Source organism: Hevea brasiliensis, chromosome 9 (genome assembly GCF_030052815.1).
Source record: "Hevea brasiliensis isolate MT/VB/25A 57/8 chromosome 9, ASM3005281v1, whole genome shotgun sequence".
In the NCBI taxonomy this organism is placed as follows: Eukaryota; Viridiplantae; Streptophyta; class Magnoliopsida; order Malpighiales; family Euphorbiaceae; genus Hevea; species Hevea brasiliensis.
In genome coordinates this window covers 14,381,430-14,397,404 of record NC_079501.1, presented here as the reverse complement: position 1 = coordinate 14,397,404, position 15,975 = coordinate 14,381,430, and the positions used below count along the sequence as shown (strand labels likewise).

General features: G+C 36.7%; 4 protein-coding genes across 7 annotated transcripts; 2 read left to right on the top strand and 2 right to left on the bottom strand.

Moving 5' to 3' along the window:
- Positions 1–4: 4 nt before the first annotated feature.
- LOC110654547 (uncharacterized) lies at positions 5–6,503 on the top strand. 4 transcript variants are annotated; one of them, XR_002494733.2, is made up of 8 exons: positions 5–185; positions 559–972; positions 1,146–1,265; positions 1,389–1,442; positions 1,979–2,142; positions 3,430–3,606; positions 5,020–5,288; positions 5,902–6,049. XR_002494733.2 is itself a non-coding variant. In XM_021810572.2 (7 exons), the coding sequence occupies exons 2-7, from the start codon at positions 568–570 to the stop codon at positions 5,096–5,098; spliced, it is 999 nt and encodes a 332-aa protein (XP_021666264.2). In that variant the 5' UTR covers positions 5–185; positions 559–567; the 3' UTR covers positions 5,099–6,048. The 4 variants fall into 4 exon arrangements, 2 of the variants coding, with proteins under 2 accessions (XP_021666264.2, XP_021666262.2); XR_002494734.2 differs by having other exon boundaries at positions 5,020–5,181; positions 5,902–6,042; XM_021810572.2 differs by having other exon boundaries at positions 5,020–6,048.
- Positions 6,504–6,578: 75 nt separating this feature from the next.
- Positions 6,579–7,926, bottom strand: LOC110654549 (probable aquaporin TIP3-2). The gene is made up of 3 exons (XM_021810573.2): positions 7,603–7,926; positions 7,253–7,503; positions 6,579–7,155 (listed from the first exon to the last, which is right to left on the bottom strand). Exons 1-3 carry the CDS (start codon positions 7,730–7,732, stop codon positions 6,763–6,765), a joined length of 774 nt encoding a protein of 257 aa, XP_021666265.2. The 5' UTR covers positions 7,733–7,926; the 3' UTR covers positions 6,579–6,762.
- A 388-nt stretch (positions 7,927–8,314) lies between these two features.
- Positions 8,315–10,660, bottom strand: LOC110654546 (probable inactive receptor kinase At2g26730). Its single transcript, XM_021810569.2, has 3 exons — positions 9,575–10,660; positions 9,068–9,457; positions 8,315–8,968 (listed from the first exon to the last, which is right to left on the bottom strand). The coding sequence occupies exons 1-3, from the start codon at positions 10,518–10,520 to the stop codon at positions 8,382–8,384; spliced, it is 1,923 nt and encodes a 640-aa protein (XP_021666261.2). The 5' UTR covers positions 10,521–10,660; the 3' UTR covers positions 8,315–8,381.
- A 329-nt stretch (positions 10,661–10,989) lies between these two features.
- LOC110654551 (PHD finger-like domain-containing protein 5A) lies at positions 10,990–13,606 on the top strand. Its single transcript, XM_021810575.2, has 2 exons — positions 10,990–11,180; positions 13,021–13,606. The coding sequence occupies exon 2, from the start codon at positions 13,057–13,059 to the stop codon at positions 13,387–13,389; it is 333 nt and encodes a 110-aa protein (XP_021666267.1). The 5' UTR covers positions 10,990–11,180; positions 13,021–13,056; the 3' UTR covers positions 13,390–13,606.
- The last annotated feature ends 2,369 nt before the right edge of the window (positions 13,607–15,975 follow it).

The window sequence follows — 15,975 nt, the reverse complement described above, 5'->3', positions numbered from 1 at the left end:
TCCAATCAAACGCAGCGTGAAGAATGTTTTGGACAATAGCCTAGTGCCAAGTTGGGCTGGGTTACGAGGGGAGCCGTCCAACAAATCCTGCCGTGCCAGTAATGTTATCGCCTTTACAGTGGAAGCAATTTGGTCCTCGTTTGGAATTTTCTGGCCAGATTCAAGCAAACAAAAAGGCAAAGAAGGTTGGGGTTTTATTTATTTATTTATTTATTATTATTATTATTATTATTATTATTATTATTATTATTATTTATACTTCAACAGCGTTGATTCCTTATTGACTCAGTTAAATTCTTGAATTAACATTTGATACGGTGCATTTCAAGCTTTTAGTTGTGGAGGAATCTTCGATCTGCAGTGTCTCAAGCTTTACAAGAAATGAGTTTTTAGTTTAGAATTGATGACATTTTCTTTTATAAAGAATGAGTTCCTAGGAAGATTCAGTTGTCTGAATTCAATTTCCTACAATCTGAATCATATTTTCCGCTCTATAAAAGGGTTTTTTTATGTGGGTATCTGTTCCCTGACCTTTTCATATAATCATCTTACTGGCAGGCTGCTTAAATGTTGCTTGCATTGGTATCTTTCCCCTCTTGCCTGAGCTTATCTCAGCAGCAGCCTTGCCGTTCAAATTATCTTCCCAGATGTATAATCGCTTTTAAAGACGTAAGGAAGCCTCGCAATCGCATTACACGGCCTCAGATATTGCCATCCACTTTTGGAGATGCTTTTGGGTTCCGGGTTTTTGTGCTTTCTGACTTGCACACTGACTACCCTGAGAATCTGAAATGGGTCAACAGCTTGTCATCTAAGAGGCACAAAAGAGATATTCTTCTCGTTGCTGGTGATGTTGCTGAGACATGTAACAACTTTTTCTTCACTATGTCCCTTTTGAAGGATAGATTTCAACATGTCTTCTATGTTCCTGGAAATCATGATCTCTGGTGTCGTTGGGAGCAAGACCATTTTGTAAGAATCATTCCCAGTTTTTCTGCTGTATGCTATTATACGGATACATTTGTCTTTAAATTTTTATGTTGTTACATCACTCCAGTACCAATTTTCCACCACAAGATCTGATAGTGCATCATTTCAGCTAATTGAAGTTGTCATCTGAATCCATATTGTCGCTGTTTTTCCAGCTTGATTCTCTTGAAAAGCTGAATAAATTGCTTGATGCATGTAGAGGACTTGGAGTTGAGACTAAACCAATGGCTATTGAGGGCTTGGGAATCATACCTTTGTTTTCTTGGTACCATGAGGTAATTGATAATTCTCTGTTTTTTTCATCTTATTTTTTGTGATCAAATCAACATTGTTGAGAGATGATCAATCTGATAATTAATTTATCCTTCATGTACTGAGTTGACGTCATTGCTTTTCAGAGTTTTGATAGAGAGCAGGACATCACTAGCATCAGAATTCCGTCTCTAGAGATGGTGATTCACTTGCTTTTCTCCTTGTAAGCGTTTCAGAAACTTTAGTTCCAATGAGAACATGCTTACAAAATTCACATAATTAATAATGCTTCAAATTTTAATTTTTGCTACAAATAGGACCCTTGATGTGCTGTTTTGATTTCTAACTCGAACTTAATTTTTGTTGCCAGTGGTAAGTCTAATAATTTGATTGGAAGGTGAATCATAAGTTTGGATCTCGTAGAATAATCACACAAACTGTAATTACAGTTTGGGAAGAGCACCATTTGAGTTTTCTGCCTAAAAGACAGTTTATCCTTCTTTCATTTCATTATCTTTTCAGAATTTAGTAGGATTTCTGAAGATTAGGGAATAATGTCCAGAACTTCTGAGTTGTAACAGGTGGATTTTGCCTAAAACCTGGGCCAGTGTTCAATAATTTCTGACTCTTTGATAATATTGTTTTTGTGTGGCCTTTAGTGTCTTGCATTAATCTGGTGATTAAATTCCATCAAGTTATATGCATCTTTAATACAGCCCAAAAGTTTCTGTTGTAGGCATGCAAGGACTTCCGTGCATGCAAGTGGCCACAGGAACTTTCAAGCAGAGATACCTCCCTTGCTCTCTATTTTGATGCAATGAATGAAGAAAATGAGGATAAAATCAAGGTTATCCAGAAGACTTGTTGCCAAATAATCACATTTTCTCACTTTGTTCCCAGGTCAGTTACTCCGGAACTCCTCTATCAGATTTCTTATTGATTAAAATTACGTATTCTTAAGTTGCTAAATTTGGAGGTTTGATGATGTATTAGTTATAATTTTTTCTTAAGTTTACTGACTAATTATAGTTCTTTACAATGTTGGCAAACGATATTAATCTGTTTCTTGTGCATTTAATTTTGTCTTGCCCATGGTAATTGTACTATTCACCCATGGCTGATTAACTTTATTCTTTATGTAAATTTAACTTGAAAAGAAAAAATCTTATGTTTTCATTTTCTTCTTAAAAAGAACATACCTTAATTTCTAATTCCTTTTTTTTATACTCACAACCAAAAATGAATAGTACAAAAAGAAGCATAATGCATTGTTCTTAAAACAGAGGAAGAGAAAATTAAAGGCTTTGCTAAAACAGACTACCATGCCGTTCTGTGCCCATATGCTAAAGAACTCTCACTAAAACAACCACCGGCAGAATTATAAGTGCTTGTCAGCAATAAATATCATTTTGAATCACTTGTTAGCATTAAAATTTAAAAATACCAAAGAACCTTGAGAACATTGTTGCAGACTTTTTGTGAACAATCTGGACTGTGGCAAAAAACAACTCTCATTTGAGCATTCACATTATACAGACATGCAGTATAACCACACTTTACAAACCAGCAGAACTTCAATGGCTCTCATTTGAGAACTTGCCATAATATTGGCCTTTTGCAATTATGCATTGCGCACTGCACAGAGCTCACAAATATTTTTGGCTTGGCTAGGTTTTGAGTGTTACACGGCATGCAGTAATTTGGCCTTTTTCTTGAACAAGGCGCACACACCACATCAGTTTTGATGGAGATATCTTCCCCCTCTCTCTTGCTCTCTTTTTAACTCTCTCTTGCTCTCGTTTTAACTCACTATTCACAATAATGTCCAGGGACCTCTGTATGTTGGCACACCATACAAATGCTAATTATAAATAGGAAAACCAATTCCTAATTAAGTAAAAAATCTATATCTAAATTCTAATTCTAATTGAGTTTGGTTTGTATATCTAACAGTGCTTTATGTGTTTTCCATCTTTTTTTTTTCTTAGAAGGGTGCCATATTATAAAAGCTCTACTTCCTGAAAGAGTTATTAGAATCTAAGTTACGTTGATTGAATGAAAATGAATTCCTGAATCTTTTATTAATTGGTCTTGGCATCCAAACCCATTGACAAACTACCACATTTCCTTAAAAAATTATCATACCATCCCTTGGGTTCATGATTGTTTGGTCTTTTCTTAACCCAGGCAAGAGCTCTGTCCAGAGAAGAGGATGCTATTCTATCCAAACCTCCCAAAAATCATTGGTTCTGATTGTCTTGAGGTTCGCATAAGATCAATACATGGAACTAAGGGGAATGCATCTGCATGCCATGTGTTCGGTCATACCCATTTTTGTTGGGATGCTATGCTGGATGGTATCAGGTAAATTTATCACCTTGATGCAACTTGCATGCATGAAGAAACAATATATGATGAACTTTTTGTTGGTAGTTGGTACCTGTAACCATAAAATATAATGGCAAGTCTACAAAATGAGCTAACTTATGAAGCTAAGCTTGTTAAAATGCTCTTTAAAACTCATTCCCTGACTAAATGAACCAAGCTTGAATACAAAATTTAGATTTGATTATTTGGAGAAACCAAACTTGGATATTTCTAAACTCAATTCCAAACGTTCATGAACAACTTTCAGATTGCATAGTTAATTTTGTTAAAACAGTATTCTGTATGTGTGTATCTGTTTATATTGAATTGTACAGACAATGTGAATGTTACTGACATATAGTATGAGATTTAAAAGAAAGGGTAAATATTAAGTAAACATTATGTTAAAATCATTTTTTGGTTGCTTACCGATTCAACTTGTTAAAAGTTCAAGTTCATTTGAGAAAGTAATAAGCAACAAATGTATAGTGCTCAACTTGCTCAGCTCATTTATGGTCCTATGCAAGGGATGGAGGGTAACAAAGACCAATGGAACTTGAAACTGTAAAGTTTTTATCACTTGAAGATGTATTGAGCCTTGTGAGGAACAAAATGTTTTCTTTCTGAAGAATGTATAGAACAAAAATAGGTTATATCCTTATTCATATTTTCTACATTAACATGGGAAAATAAAGGGGGAAGAGAAAAGCGAGAAAGGGGAGGGGTGGGGGGTCAAGGTTAAGAGATGCATTCTCATCTGTGAAGGAGCTGATGATAGTTCCCACTAATATTTGATTAATTGGTGGGTAGACATATATTGTGACAGGTTTTTTTAAGGAGATTCAAGATGCATTTCTTCAAATTATGTTATGCTCTGAAACATGTCTTAATTGCAAGCTGTAAAGAATTATGGGAGTGCTGGGGCTAACTAACTGAAGAATGCATGATGAAGCAAATCTCTAAAGCCATCAGTGAGGGCAGCTTTTGGTGTAAATGGAGAGTTGATGTCATTGGCAAGTTTTGTAGACGATATCAAGATCACAGAGTAAATGTTCTTTTGCGCTTGTTTATGATTTGTATTAGGGTTTGAGATAGGATACCTATTAATATCCTTTAGCTTTGAGTCCTAATAAGCATTTGAGTCTTCTTTCTTTGTCATTATTTTTGCAAAAGCCTTGTCTTGTAGATTATAGGCATGGACTCAGGTAGAGGTTTCTTGTAGGCCTTCTTGGGTGAAATAATATTTACTTTCATGGAGGAGTTAGTATTATCATCTTCTACTCACTGTATGGGGTGGAGGTTGGGTCCTCGTGATGTTTTTCCATCTTTGTTTGCTTTTTTTGTTTGAAATTGATTCACGTGCAATCAAATGTTTGTATTATGTGAGGCTGATTAACCTGTATTTTATAGGCTACGTTATCTTGGGTCTGATATGGGATTCTTCTCTACTGCCTGGAGTAAACCAGGATCCAATTTTTCAATGTATTGAGAGATGCTTGGCTAGGTGAATTTTGTTGGGATTGGACCAAGTAAACAGATTATTAAAGCATAGACTTTTGAAGCTGAACATGGGTAAGTTTCATGGAATAATATGCATATGTGGAGGTGATGGTACTTGTCAGTTTTGTATGGTAGGAACAGTGATGCAAAAAGTAACTATGAGACATGGGAAAGCTAAGGTATGCTTTTTAGATAGGCAACATGAATGGTAATATAGATTCATACTTGCTGAGGGATTATAATTTTGCTATTTCTTCCCTTAATAATGTTGGTCTTCTTTTTTCTTTTGATCAATATGTTTTGATTCAGTTATACAAGGATGTGAGTGTCCAACAGATCAAAAAAAGGATGCGAGTGTCCTTTAATGGAGTGAGATAATATTAAATATTGAAAGCAAGCTGCTCATTTGTGTTGTTTGGCAGCAAGGAGTAGAATGAAGTGATTTTTATGTGCCAGTCCTACTAGGTTGAATCTTGATTAGGAACAAAGTTGTCAATTACATGATCTAATTAGTTGTGTGCGTTCGGCATAACGTAGGGATGTGGTTCACTCAATTTAGTTTTGGTAGAGTGCTTCGTTCTTTTTCACTTATAGATGTGGTTCATCCCTACTAGATTGCAATCTGTTGTTAAAATTGAAAGTCTTATCTTCAGAAAGATGTATTGGTACATACTTCAAATAATTGCCATAACATTGAAACTTGTCTACCAATAAGAGGTATTAATTTGAAGCATGGATGCATCTCATAATAAAATTGAGAAACTCAAATCTCATGTGCGTGGCGTGGTGCAGGTATGTACAGGCACCATTGGCATACCCCAGGGAAAGGAAGAGGAGGATGAATGGGGGTGAAACTTGGCTGCCATTTTGTATCTATTCTGATGGGAATTTCGCTGATAGACTCTCACCTTGTTATTGGTCTGATTATTATGCAGCCAATCCAAGAGCACCTCATAACACCGAACTTGCTCCGTGGGTTGCCAGATTCTATAACCGACTGTAACAAAACTCGGAAATTAACTCTAGGAAAGTCTTTCTCGCTCCATTTGTCAATTATTTGTCCGTTGTGCAGCTGCAATGCATATTCACCGCGTCTCAGTAGTGCAGTGCAGAACTTTAGATGAGCGGTCATTTGCATGAATACTAGTGCAAAGAGTGTTTGCCTCCTGAGTGCTAGTCCAGTGAGCAGCTTTAAAGGCCAAAATTTGTTGGCCACTTGGCTCACTTTAATATTGCCATTTGTGCATCGTTAGATTATTACTGTATCACAATGCCATCATTATTTGTAATGCATTTATTTAGGAGTTGTAAGTGGCAAGTGAACAGTTTGTGTATCAGATTACAAGCGACCTTAAATGCCAAATTTTTACTAAGAAATGCATCATTCTTCTCAATTCTCATGGACAGTTTGTGTATTAGATTCGATATTTATTCTGGAAATTGAAAAAATAGATATGAAACAAACATAGTAAAACGGAGTCAGGCGTACTTTTTATTTGCACCATCATACACAAAGTTGCTAGCACATGATAAGACGCACAACACACAAGGTTCAAGGGACGGTCTCACAGACAGATACACAAGTATAGAGACAACCAAGGAGAAGACAATAGTTGGCCAACACAAAAGCACATGGACGTGTAAATTAATAAACTAGTAGTCTTCAGGAGCCAAAGGTTGATGATGAGTATGATGTGGTAATGGATCTGTTGGGATCACCGTGTACTCGTATATGAGTGCCGCTAAGCCCCCTCCAACGAAAGGACCGAGCCAGTAGATCCAGTGGTTCCTCCATCTCCACCCAACTAGGGCAGGCCCAAATGCCCTTGCTGGGTTCATTGATGCTCCATCGAAAGGACCCCCAACTAAAATGTTGGCCCCAACAATGAACCCGATGGCTAGAGGGGCAATGATTCCCAAGCTTCCCCTTTTGGGATCAACGGCTGTAGCATACACGGTGTAAACCAGTCCAAATGTCATTACCATTTCCATTATAAGGCCATGCACCTCTCCAACCCCTGATGCTACATAGAATCCCACTGGTCTCTGCAAAAAATCAATTAATATTACATTACCAGTAAATTCTGAAAAGGTATATGTAACATCCTCAAAAGTATATACAAGAGTTGAATGTATTGTATACCATGCCATTAGTGACGAGCCTCAACAAGAGAGAAGCGACAATAGCGCCAAGAAGCTGAGCAACCCAGTAATAGAAAGCGCGTAGGACTGAGATCCTTCCTCCAACGAGAGCTCCAAAGGTAACAGCAGGATTCACATGACCACCTGATATGTTGATGCTGGCTGAAACAGCAGAAAACAGTGCCAATGCATGTGCAAGCGCAATCATCACCAGTCCTGAAGCCGGAGGTTCAGTTTCCCTATACAATTTATCTGCAAAGGAAGATCACGAAGCAAATCGACCCTTTTCTTTATCATTATAGAGAGAAAAAGTGAGCTGTTCAAATTAAAGAGATGGAATAAAATATATACCAAGAGCAAGGACGGAGCCTTCACCAGCGAAGACGAAGATAAGAGTGGAGACGAATTCAGCTAATGCAGCTCTCATGGAGTCAGGGTTGGTGGCCTCTTCTGCCCTCCCAAGTGCATATCTTCTAGGCATGGTTAGCTAGATAAACTTGGCTCTTCTTCTTGATTAACCTGAATCCCACACACTGAGACTACTATAGTATGTCACACCAAGCCCTACAAGGAAGGATTTCGAAGTTGGTGAGAGCTTTGTTTAGGTAAAGAAAAAGTAGAAAAAGAGAGAGGAAAGGAAGAGAGAGATCGGGTTCTTGCATGGATGAGAAGTGTAGGCGTTATAGCCTAAACTAGCCAAAGAGGAGTTGGAATGTTGTGGACACTTGGGATATGTTAATGAATTAAGGTTGACACGTATATTGGCTTTTGATTCCAACTGGAGCGGTTTCCATATTCTCTTATCCCGTATTTTGTACCCTTTTTGAGTTTTGATAAGCATAAACCATACGTTCGGCTACAGGAACAACTTCAACCTAATCTCATTTAGGAACGTTTTAATCCAATTTTCTATCTTAACTTTTCTTTATTTTTAAAATAATAATTTTAAAATAAATTTGCATTTTGATCCCATTGGAAAACGTAAATATGATCTGCTACTGATGACTTTCAGAGAGATATACAGATAAAATGATTCATTAGTTTCCTTGCACTTGAGAAAAAATTTGACCCAATTTGAGTCTGCAAGTAATCATGTAATGGAATGGAATGTTTCATTATAAAATAATTTCTCAATTTTTTTGCTCTATATCTTCTATCCTTCCCAATATTTCGCTCATTTTTGGCCGTGTCTCTGGTGTCACATCTGTACACTGGAGAGCCATCTCTGTAAGCTTCAACATCTCATCATGGCCTTCTCTTGCTGGCAATATCTCTACGTCTAATATATCAGCAGACCAATCATTGTTAACAACCGTCCGAACCCAGTCAGAAAGATCCTCAACTATTTCATCATCTCTGGGCGAAACCTCGCCCGGTATCCTCCCAGTAATGACCTCTAGTAGGATAATGCCAAAGCAGTATACATCCGTTTTGTGTGTCAGCTTCTTCCTTTGGGAGAACTCTGGTGACCTGCCAATTGCCAGACTCTCAGACAATTTCCGAGAAGGTAGCAGCGGCAAGAAGCCATAGTCTGTGAGCTTGGAGCGGTAGCTTTGGCCATCTTGATGGATTAGTACATTAGATGATTTGAGGTTAGCATGGGGCACCTTGTGAGAAGGTAACGATCGGTGGAGGAATGCCAGGCCCTTTGCTATATCCTTGATTATAGACAATCTTGCAGCCCAATTCAAAGGAACTCTTCCAACCCCTCTATTCCCTAGCACACGCACATAAACAAATTTATCAATAAGACTTCTTTATTTGTTTGTTTATTTTTTTTTGACGACAAGAAACAAAAAAGACAACTTCAACTGACCATGCAATAGCTCAAACAGATTGCCAGTAGGTACAAATTCATAGATAATCAGCTTTTCCTCTTTGGAGTGGTAAAAAGAAATAATCTGCACCAGGTTTTCGTGCTTCAGCTTTCCCAGAAGCTGCACCTGCTGGATAAATTCATTCTTGCTCAAGCCGTTCATGTTTTTAACTCTCTTAACGGCAACAACATCACCCGATTCCAAGTTTGCTTTGTAGGTAGTACCATGTTTCCCCTTGCCTAACACTTCAGCAGATGCCCTTAGCAAATCATCCAAGTCAAACACGGCTATCTTTCTTTCAAAAAATTCGAGCTCCACCTTTCTTTCAGGATCCTTTGTGCTTTGGGAATGTGTCAATTTCTTTTCTGTCCATCCTGCAGGGCCACCCCCTATTTGTAATTGGAGCAGAGAAAATGAAAATTCTGTAATCCCAAGTGTCTATATATTTTTTTAAAACAACTCAAAGTACCAAATTCAAGAGAAATATATAAAAATGTCTTTATTACCTGCTTGTGGTTCTTTTGCTGTTTCTTTTCTTTGCACCCTCTTGTAACAACACAGGACAAGCAGCAAAACCACTAATGGAACTAGGGCAGCCAGTGCCGCAATTAAAACAACAATCCAAATTTCAAGTTTCTTTTTCTTGTCCTTCCCTGGTCTCATAGGAGAAGGAGGAGGTGGTGATGGAGCTGGAGGTGGAACTGGGCACGGCTTTAATGGAAAACCACAAAGATCCAAGTTATGACCGTAGGAACTCTCTGGGAACCTTCGAAGAGTCTCTGTTGGGGGAATTGAGCCTTGAAAATAATTGTAAGAAACATTGAAATCTGTCAATGTTTTCTGATCAAAAGACGGAATTTGACCCTCTAAATAGTTCTGCTGAAACTCTAAACGTTCCAGATTTGGCAATTCAATGTACTCAGAAGGAATTGAACCAGTAAATCGGTTGTATGAAAGGAGCACAGATTCCAAGTGAACAAGATTGGTGAGATTAGGAAGTGGTCCAGAGACTGAATTGTTTCTGAAGCTGAGTTTAGTCAATAAAGAAATGTTATATAGGAATGCAGGTGGGAGAGGACCTGAAAGCTGGATTCCTTCAAGGACAATGTGAATTACATGCCAATTAGAACAAACAATACCAGCCCATCTGCTAAAATTTGCTATACAAGGTGGTCCTGTCCAATTTGAATGCAAGTCTAAAGAGGAAGTCATGGAATCCCTTAGCTGCAATAATGCAGCTCGTTCTTCAGGTTGATACCCATCCAAGTTGATGGAAATAACGAAGGTTGAAAATGTAATATGCAGAAACAGTGCAGCTGCAAGAAAAAAGTATAGAATTAAATTCATGATGAAGAACGATGAGTTTGGAGAAAGAAAAGAGACAAATGGGATATGTCTGGTGATATTGGTAGTTGGAAATAATTGATCTGAAGCGTAAAAGGTCATCCACATTATTCCTTCTCCTTGCTTATTGCTAGGATTACAGTTTTGACGAAGTATGCAAGGAAAACTTGCCAAGATTCGCTAGTGAATGTTGGGGACAATACAAAAGCGGAGACCACAAAGAATTTATCTTCCTTTTTTTTTTTTGTCTGAACACAAAGAATTTTTCTGCTGTATAACAGTTTTGACAATAACATGATAAAACAGACGGCATTGATGCAATTAATAAGACCGACAAATAATTATCAACATAATTAAAGATTTTTCTAGTTTATTATATACTCAAAATATAAAATTTATAGTAAAATCTAATTGTTAAATACATAATACTTGTATATGTGTCTTGGGTATCAAACTATTAAAAATAAAATGAAGTAAAATGGATTTTTTGGTTAGCAGGTTAGGGGCTTAGGGCCCAAATAGAGTTTACACTAACTTTCAATTGAGCAGAAATAGATTTGGGCCATATCCGAAAGAACCAAGTCCAAGTGGTACCTACTCTTCCCGCCGCCCAGTGACGTCTCTGGATTTTCCTTTCGCATTCACGCCTGAGCCCATGTATAGTTAAACCTCTGCTGTTAAGTGTGGGTGTCGGTTTCGATTGGGGTTTGTAGAAAACAAAATCAATTTCATTTTGCTGTACCTCTGACGGTGCGGAGATCGGCTCAGGTTACTCCTTTTTCTCCTTTTTATTCGTCCTGTAATTATGTCCGTGCACCTTTTCTTTAACATCATTACTTTTCTTACGTCGTTTTAGGGTTTCTTTTCGCCCTAATTACAGATGGTGTTTGCTTATTTTCATAGTTAGTATATACCATATGCGGTGTGTGATCCAGTTGTTTTGAGGTTTTCTGCATATAATTGTATTAAATTTGGAGATGGTTAGATGAGTGGCATGTTGTTGTTAATATAAGAACTGGGCTTGAATTAATACACTAGTGATGCGACTTGCTGGATTTTTATGTTTATTTGGCCTTTTGTTTTTAGGTTCTTAACTATATTTTAAATCATTACTAATTTTGAAGGTTCAGATTCAGTTTTCTTGTTGGGATTTCTGGATTTGTGTTACATAATTGCTTAATTCACCTTGTGTTTTAAAGAAATTCGAGTTTTGATTATAGGAATTATCCAGTTTATCACCTGCTGCGTTTCTTTATAGTTGTATAATGCGACAATAAAATAATTTTTTCATAGATTTCTGCTCAAAATCTGCAAATATAAAGTATAAATCACATCGCTTTGCTGAGTTTTACTTTGGAAAAAATGCATTTGTGTATTTTTGAGGGAAAAAGAGAGTATATTTTAACTTAGAGCCACATCAACAAACTGGGAAGGGAAAATACATTATTTTCCATGGCAGTGACACATTGGCAGTTTAATGGTTAAACAAGATGAAATCTGAAAAGGTGAAATAAAAGTTACAATAGTTAAAGTATATGGTATGATAAAAATGATTGGACGCTCTAATTAAGGTATATTATTTTTTTCTTTTGTAAGTTAGTGTATCGTTTTTAGTTTTCGTCGTCTTCACTGTAACTTTTTTTGTGGAGGTAGCTTAAATTGGTAGCCAACCATTAATTGGAAGCTTGAACTTGTTATGTGTGTAACAATGTAGTTTGGCTTTTGCCTCTTTATCCTAGCTAAACTATTTTTTCCATAGGATCGTAATGGATTTCCTTGTCATGGACAATTTTATCAAATTTACTCATGATGCATTTGCAAATTGCAGCCTTATCCTCTCTTTTTTTACCACCTCCTTTTTTCTTGTTTTTTGGTTCCTGTGCTGCATAAGACTGATAATACTAAATACTTATCTGCTGTTGAATTTTCTATTTCCTTCTCAAGATTTTCTAGTACAGTACTGTCCTTGCTAATGCTTTGCTGGTGGTCTAACTAGGACTCTAAACAGCTTAAAATTTCCTTTATTTAACTGTATTAGAGATTTAGAAGTATTTTTCGAAGATTCAATTCTTTGCTTGTGTGTATTTTCATGCCTATGCATGTATTTTTCTATTTGGTTTACGTAAACTTGACTGACAATTCCTGCCAGAAAATGATAATGTGATTTTGGAGGAATTGTATCGTGCAAAAAAGACCATTGTACATTTCCTTGATGTAGGACTAGACCTATTAGATCTTAGATCATCCTTTAAACTTGATCTTAGAAACTGGGCCTCTTCCATGAGTCTTATAGCTGTGAAAGGAACTTGTAAAATTTTAACAGGTTAATTAGGGACATGATTGGATAACAATTCAGTCTGCTTTCCGGAGATGTTGGGTTTGACATTGGAGTTTTTGTTTGTTTGATTTTATCATTTTAGGTGATGGTATATTGTCTCCCCCAAGCATTGCAATTCTGCTAAAGATGCTGTTTGCTTTTAATTTCTGTTCAGCTTTTGCCTTTTGGATACACAATTCTTTCACATTACTGCAATATATATATATATATATTGCAGTATTGTGATTTAGAAAGTTTTAATATTAATTGGTTACATGGCTATATTTGCAGGTTATAGTTATACAGTAGAAACTAGGACCTCGAATTATGGCCAAGCATCATCCTGATTTGATTATGTGCCGGAAGCAACCAGGAATTGCCATTGGAAGACTTTGTGAGAAAGATGATGGGAAATGTGTGATATGTGATTCCTATGTGCGTCCTTGCACACTGGTGCGAATTTGTGATGAGTGCAATTATGGATCCTTCCAAGGTCGATGTGTTATCTGTGGAGGGGTTGGTATATCCGATGCCTACTATTGCAAAGAGTGCACACAACAGGAGAAAGATAGGGATGGGTGTCCGAAAATTGTTAATTTAGGGAGCGCTAAAACAGATTTGTTTTATGAACGTAAGAAATATGGTTTTAAGAAAAGATGATGAGCTTTAGGTTTCATGTATGCTGCTTTTATTTTCTGTCTTTGTTGCTATCCATGGAGAGACCCAATCTAAACTGTCCTAAGTAATTTGAAGTTTGTACTTTGTACCTAAAGATGTTACAAGTGATCATCATAAAAGTCTCGTGTGGATTTTGGGTGATGTTTTGGAGCATGTTGTATTTTTGTTTCATTATGTAGTTAAAACTTGCAGCTTTTTTGTAATCTCTTCGTTTATATGCATGAGATTTTGACAGGGAAGTACTTGTTGGATGCAAAATGAAAGAAAGTAGCTCTTGTTTTTCCATGAGCAAAAAATGGCATCCCAGTGCACTTTGATCTATGGGGGTTTTTAAAGAATCTCGATTTGAATAAATTGGGCCCGTTTTGATTTGGGAGAGACGGAATTGGATCATGCAGCTTAAGCCCTGAACCTGGTAAAATTAATATATTGCAGATAAGAAGAGTTTACTAGTTAGAACCATATAACGAGGTTTACAGCTGCCCTTTCTTTTTTTTTTTTCTTCCACCTATGAAAGTAACCCCGTTGACCCAACTGGACAGCTATGGTTGCACTCAGAAGAAAGAGATGATGGACGCAAGAAAAGAGCGAATTTGACACCCACGATCTACGGAAGTCGACTCTCATCTCGTCATGATTATCGGCCATGTGGCATTGCAACAAAATTGAGCGCCCCATAAATAAGAATGGAAGGCAGTCCCTTCGTTTCAAGTTTCAACATCAAATATTTAAGAGAGAGAGAGAGAGAGAGATGGGTCTCGGAATTCGCCTGTGTTTGTGTCTGTTGCTTGTTTTTGCGGTGGTGTGTGGCGGTCGTGACAACATTTTCGGCTCAGGTACGTATGCTGTATTTTGCTTTGGAAATGGAATGTTTAATTTGCGTATATGCTAATACACACACACACCAATGATACGCAGTTGCCATTGCTAATATATGCTAGATTTCAGCTCTCTTTCTTTCTTCCTTTCTTATTTCCTTTAAATAGGATGACCATTGTAGAGCTTCGAATTGCCATAGAAAACAACATTGATCACCCAGATCTTACGTTGAGAAGATAGGATGTCCATTATTTACGTTGTAATCAACGGTCATTGAGGTTACAGGCATGCATTGTAGCACGTCTAATTAGAAAAATTTTAAAATACACTCCACAATTATATTATGACCATGGATCATTATAGATTTTACATGAGCCTCATCATAATTCATTATACATAATAAGTTCTCATAGTCGAATTCAGAGGCTTGTCTCTTGTATTACCATCAGTTATGAAATTTGTCTTAATCACATTCATATTTCATAATAATAATAATAATAATAATAATAATAATAACCTCAAAAAAATCTTGAAAAATATCTACGTCTTCCATGAAGCCATATTTATACAATTCAACTCAAATAAGTCTTTATCCCAAAAATTTGGGGTAAGCTATATGGATTCGTTTTCTCCACTCTAAACGATTTTAGGTTAAATCTTCAGAAATGTGTAATGCTTATAAGTCATATTGTACTACTCTCCTCCAAGTCAATTTAAGTCTACCCTTTATTTTCTTTATATCCTCTAATTTAATGTGCTCTACCTGTCTAACTAGAGCCTCCGTATGTCTACGCTTCATATGACCAAACCACCTCAATCTCCCTTCTCTCAACTTATTCTCAATTGGCACCACTCCTATCTTTTCTCTAATACTCTCATTACAGACTTTATCTAGTCTAATATGGCCACTCATCTACCTTAATATTCTCATCTCTGCAACTCTTATCTTAGACGCATACGACTCCTTCAGTGCCCAACACTCATTACTATATAACATAGCCGGTCGTATGGCTATACAGTAAAATTTTCCTTTCAACTTATTGGGAATCTTGTGATCACGTAAAACTTTCGTGGCACATCTCCACTTCAACCATCCGGCTTTAATCTTATGACTAACATCCTCCTTACATCCCCCATCTACTTGAAGGACTGAGCCGAGATATTTAAAGTGATTACTTTGGGATAGTACCACTCCATCCAAACTAACTCCTTCCCTATCATTAGTTTGGCTTTCACTGAACTTGCAATGCATATATTTTGTCTTTGTTCTACTTAACTTAAAGCTCTTTAACTCTATAGTACTTCTCCGAAGCTCTAGCTTTCTATTGATTCCTTCTTGCATATCATCTATCAGAATAATATCATCCGCAAACATCATGCACCAAGAAATACTCTCTTGTATATATTAATCAATTCATCTAAAACTAGTGTAAAAAGGTATGGGCTTATAGTTGATCCTTAGTATAATCCAATTGAGATCGAAAAATCTCTTGTGTCCCCTTTCACTGTGCGCACAATAGTAGTTGATTTCATACATATCTTTCAACACTTGTATGTACCTAATAGATACCCTCTTTTGTTATAACACACTCCATAAGATATCTCTTGGAACACTATCATAAGCCTTCTCCAAATTAATAAAAACCATGTATAGATCTTTCTTCACATATCTATATTTTTCCATCAAGTTTCTAATGAGAAATATCGCTTCCATAGTTGAACGATCGGGCATGAAGCCAAATTGATTGA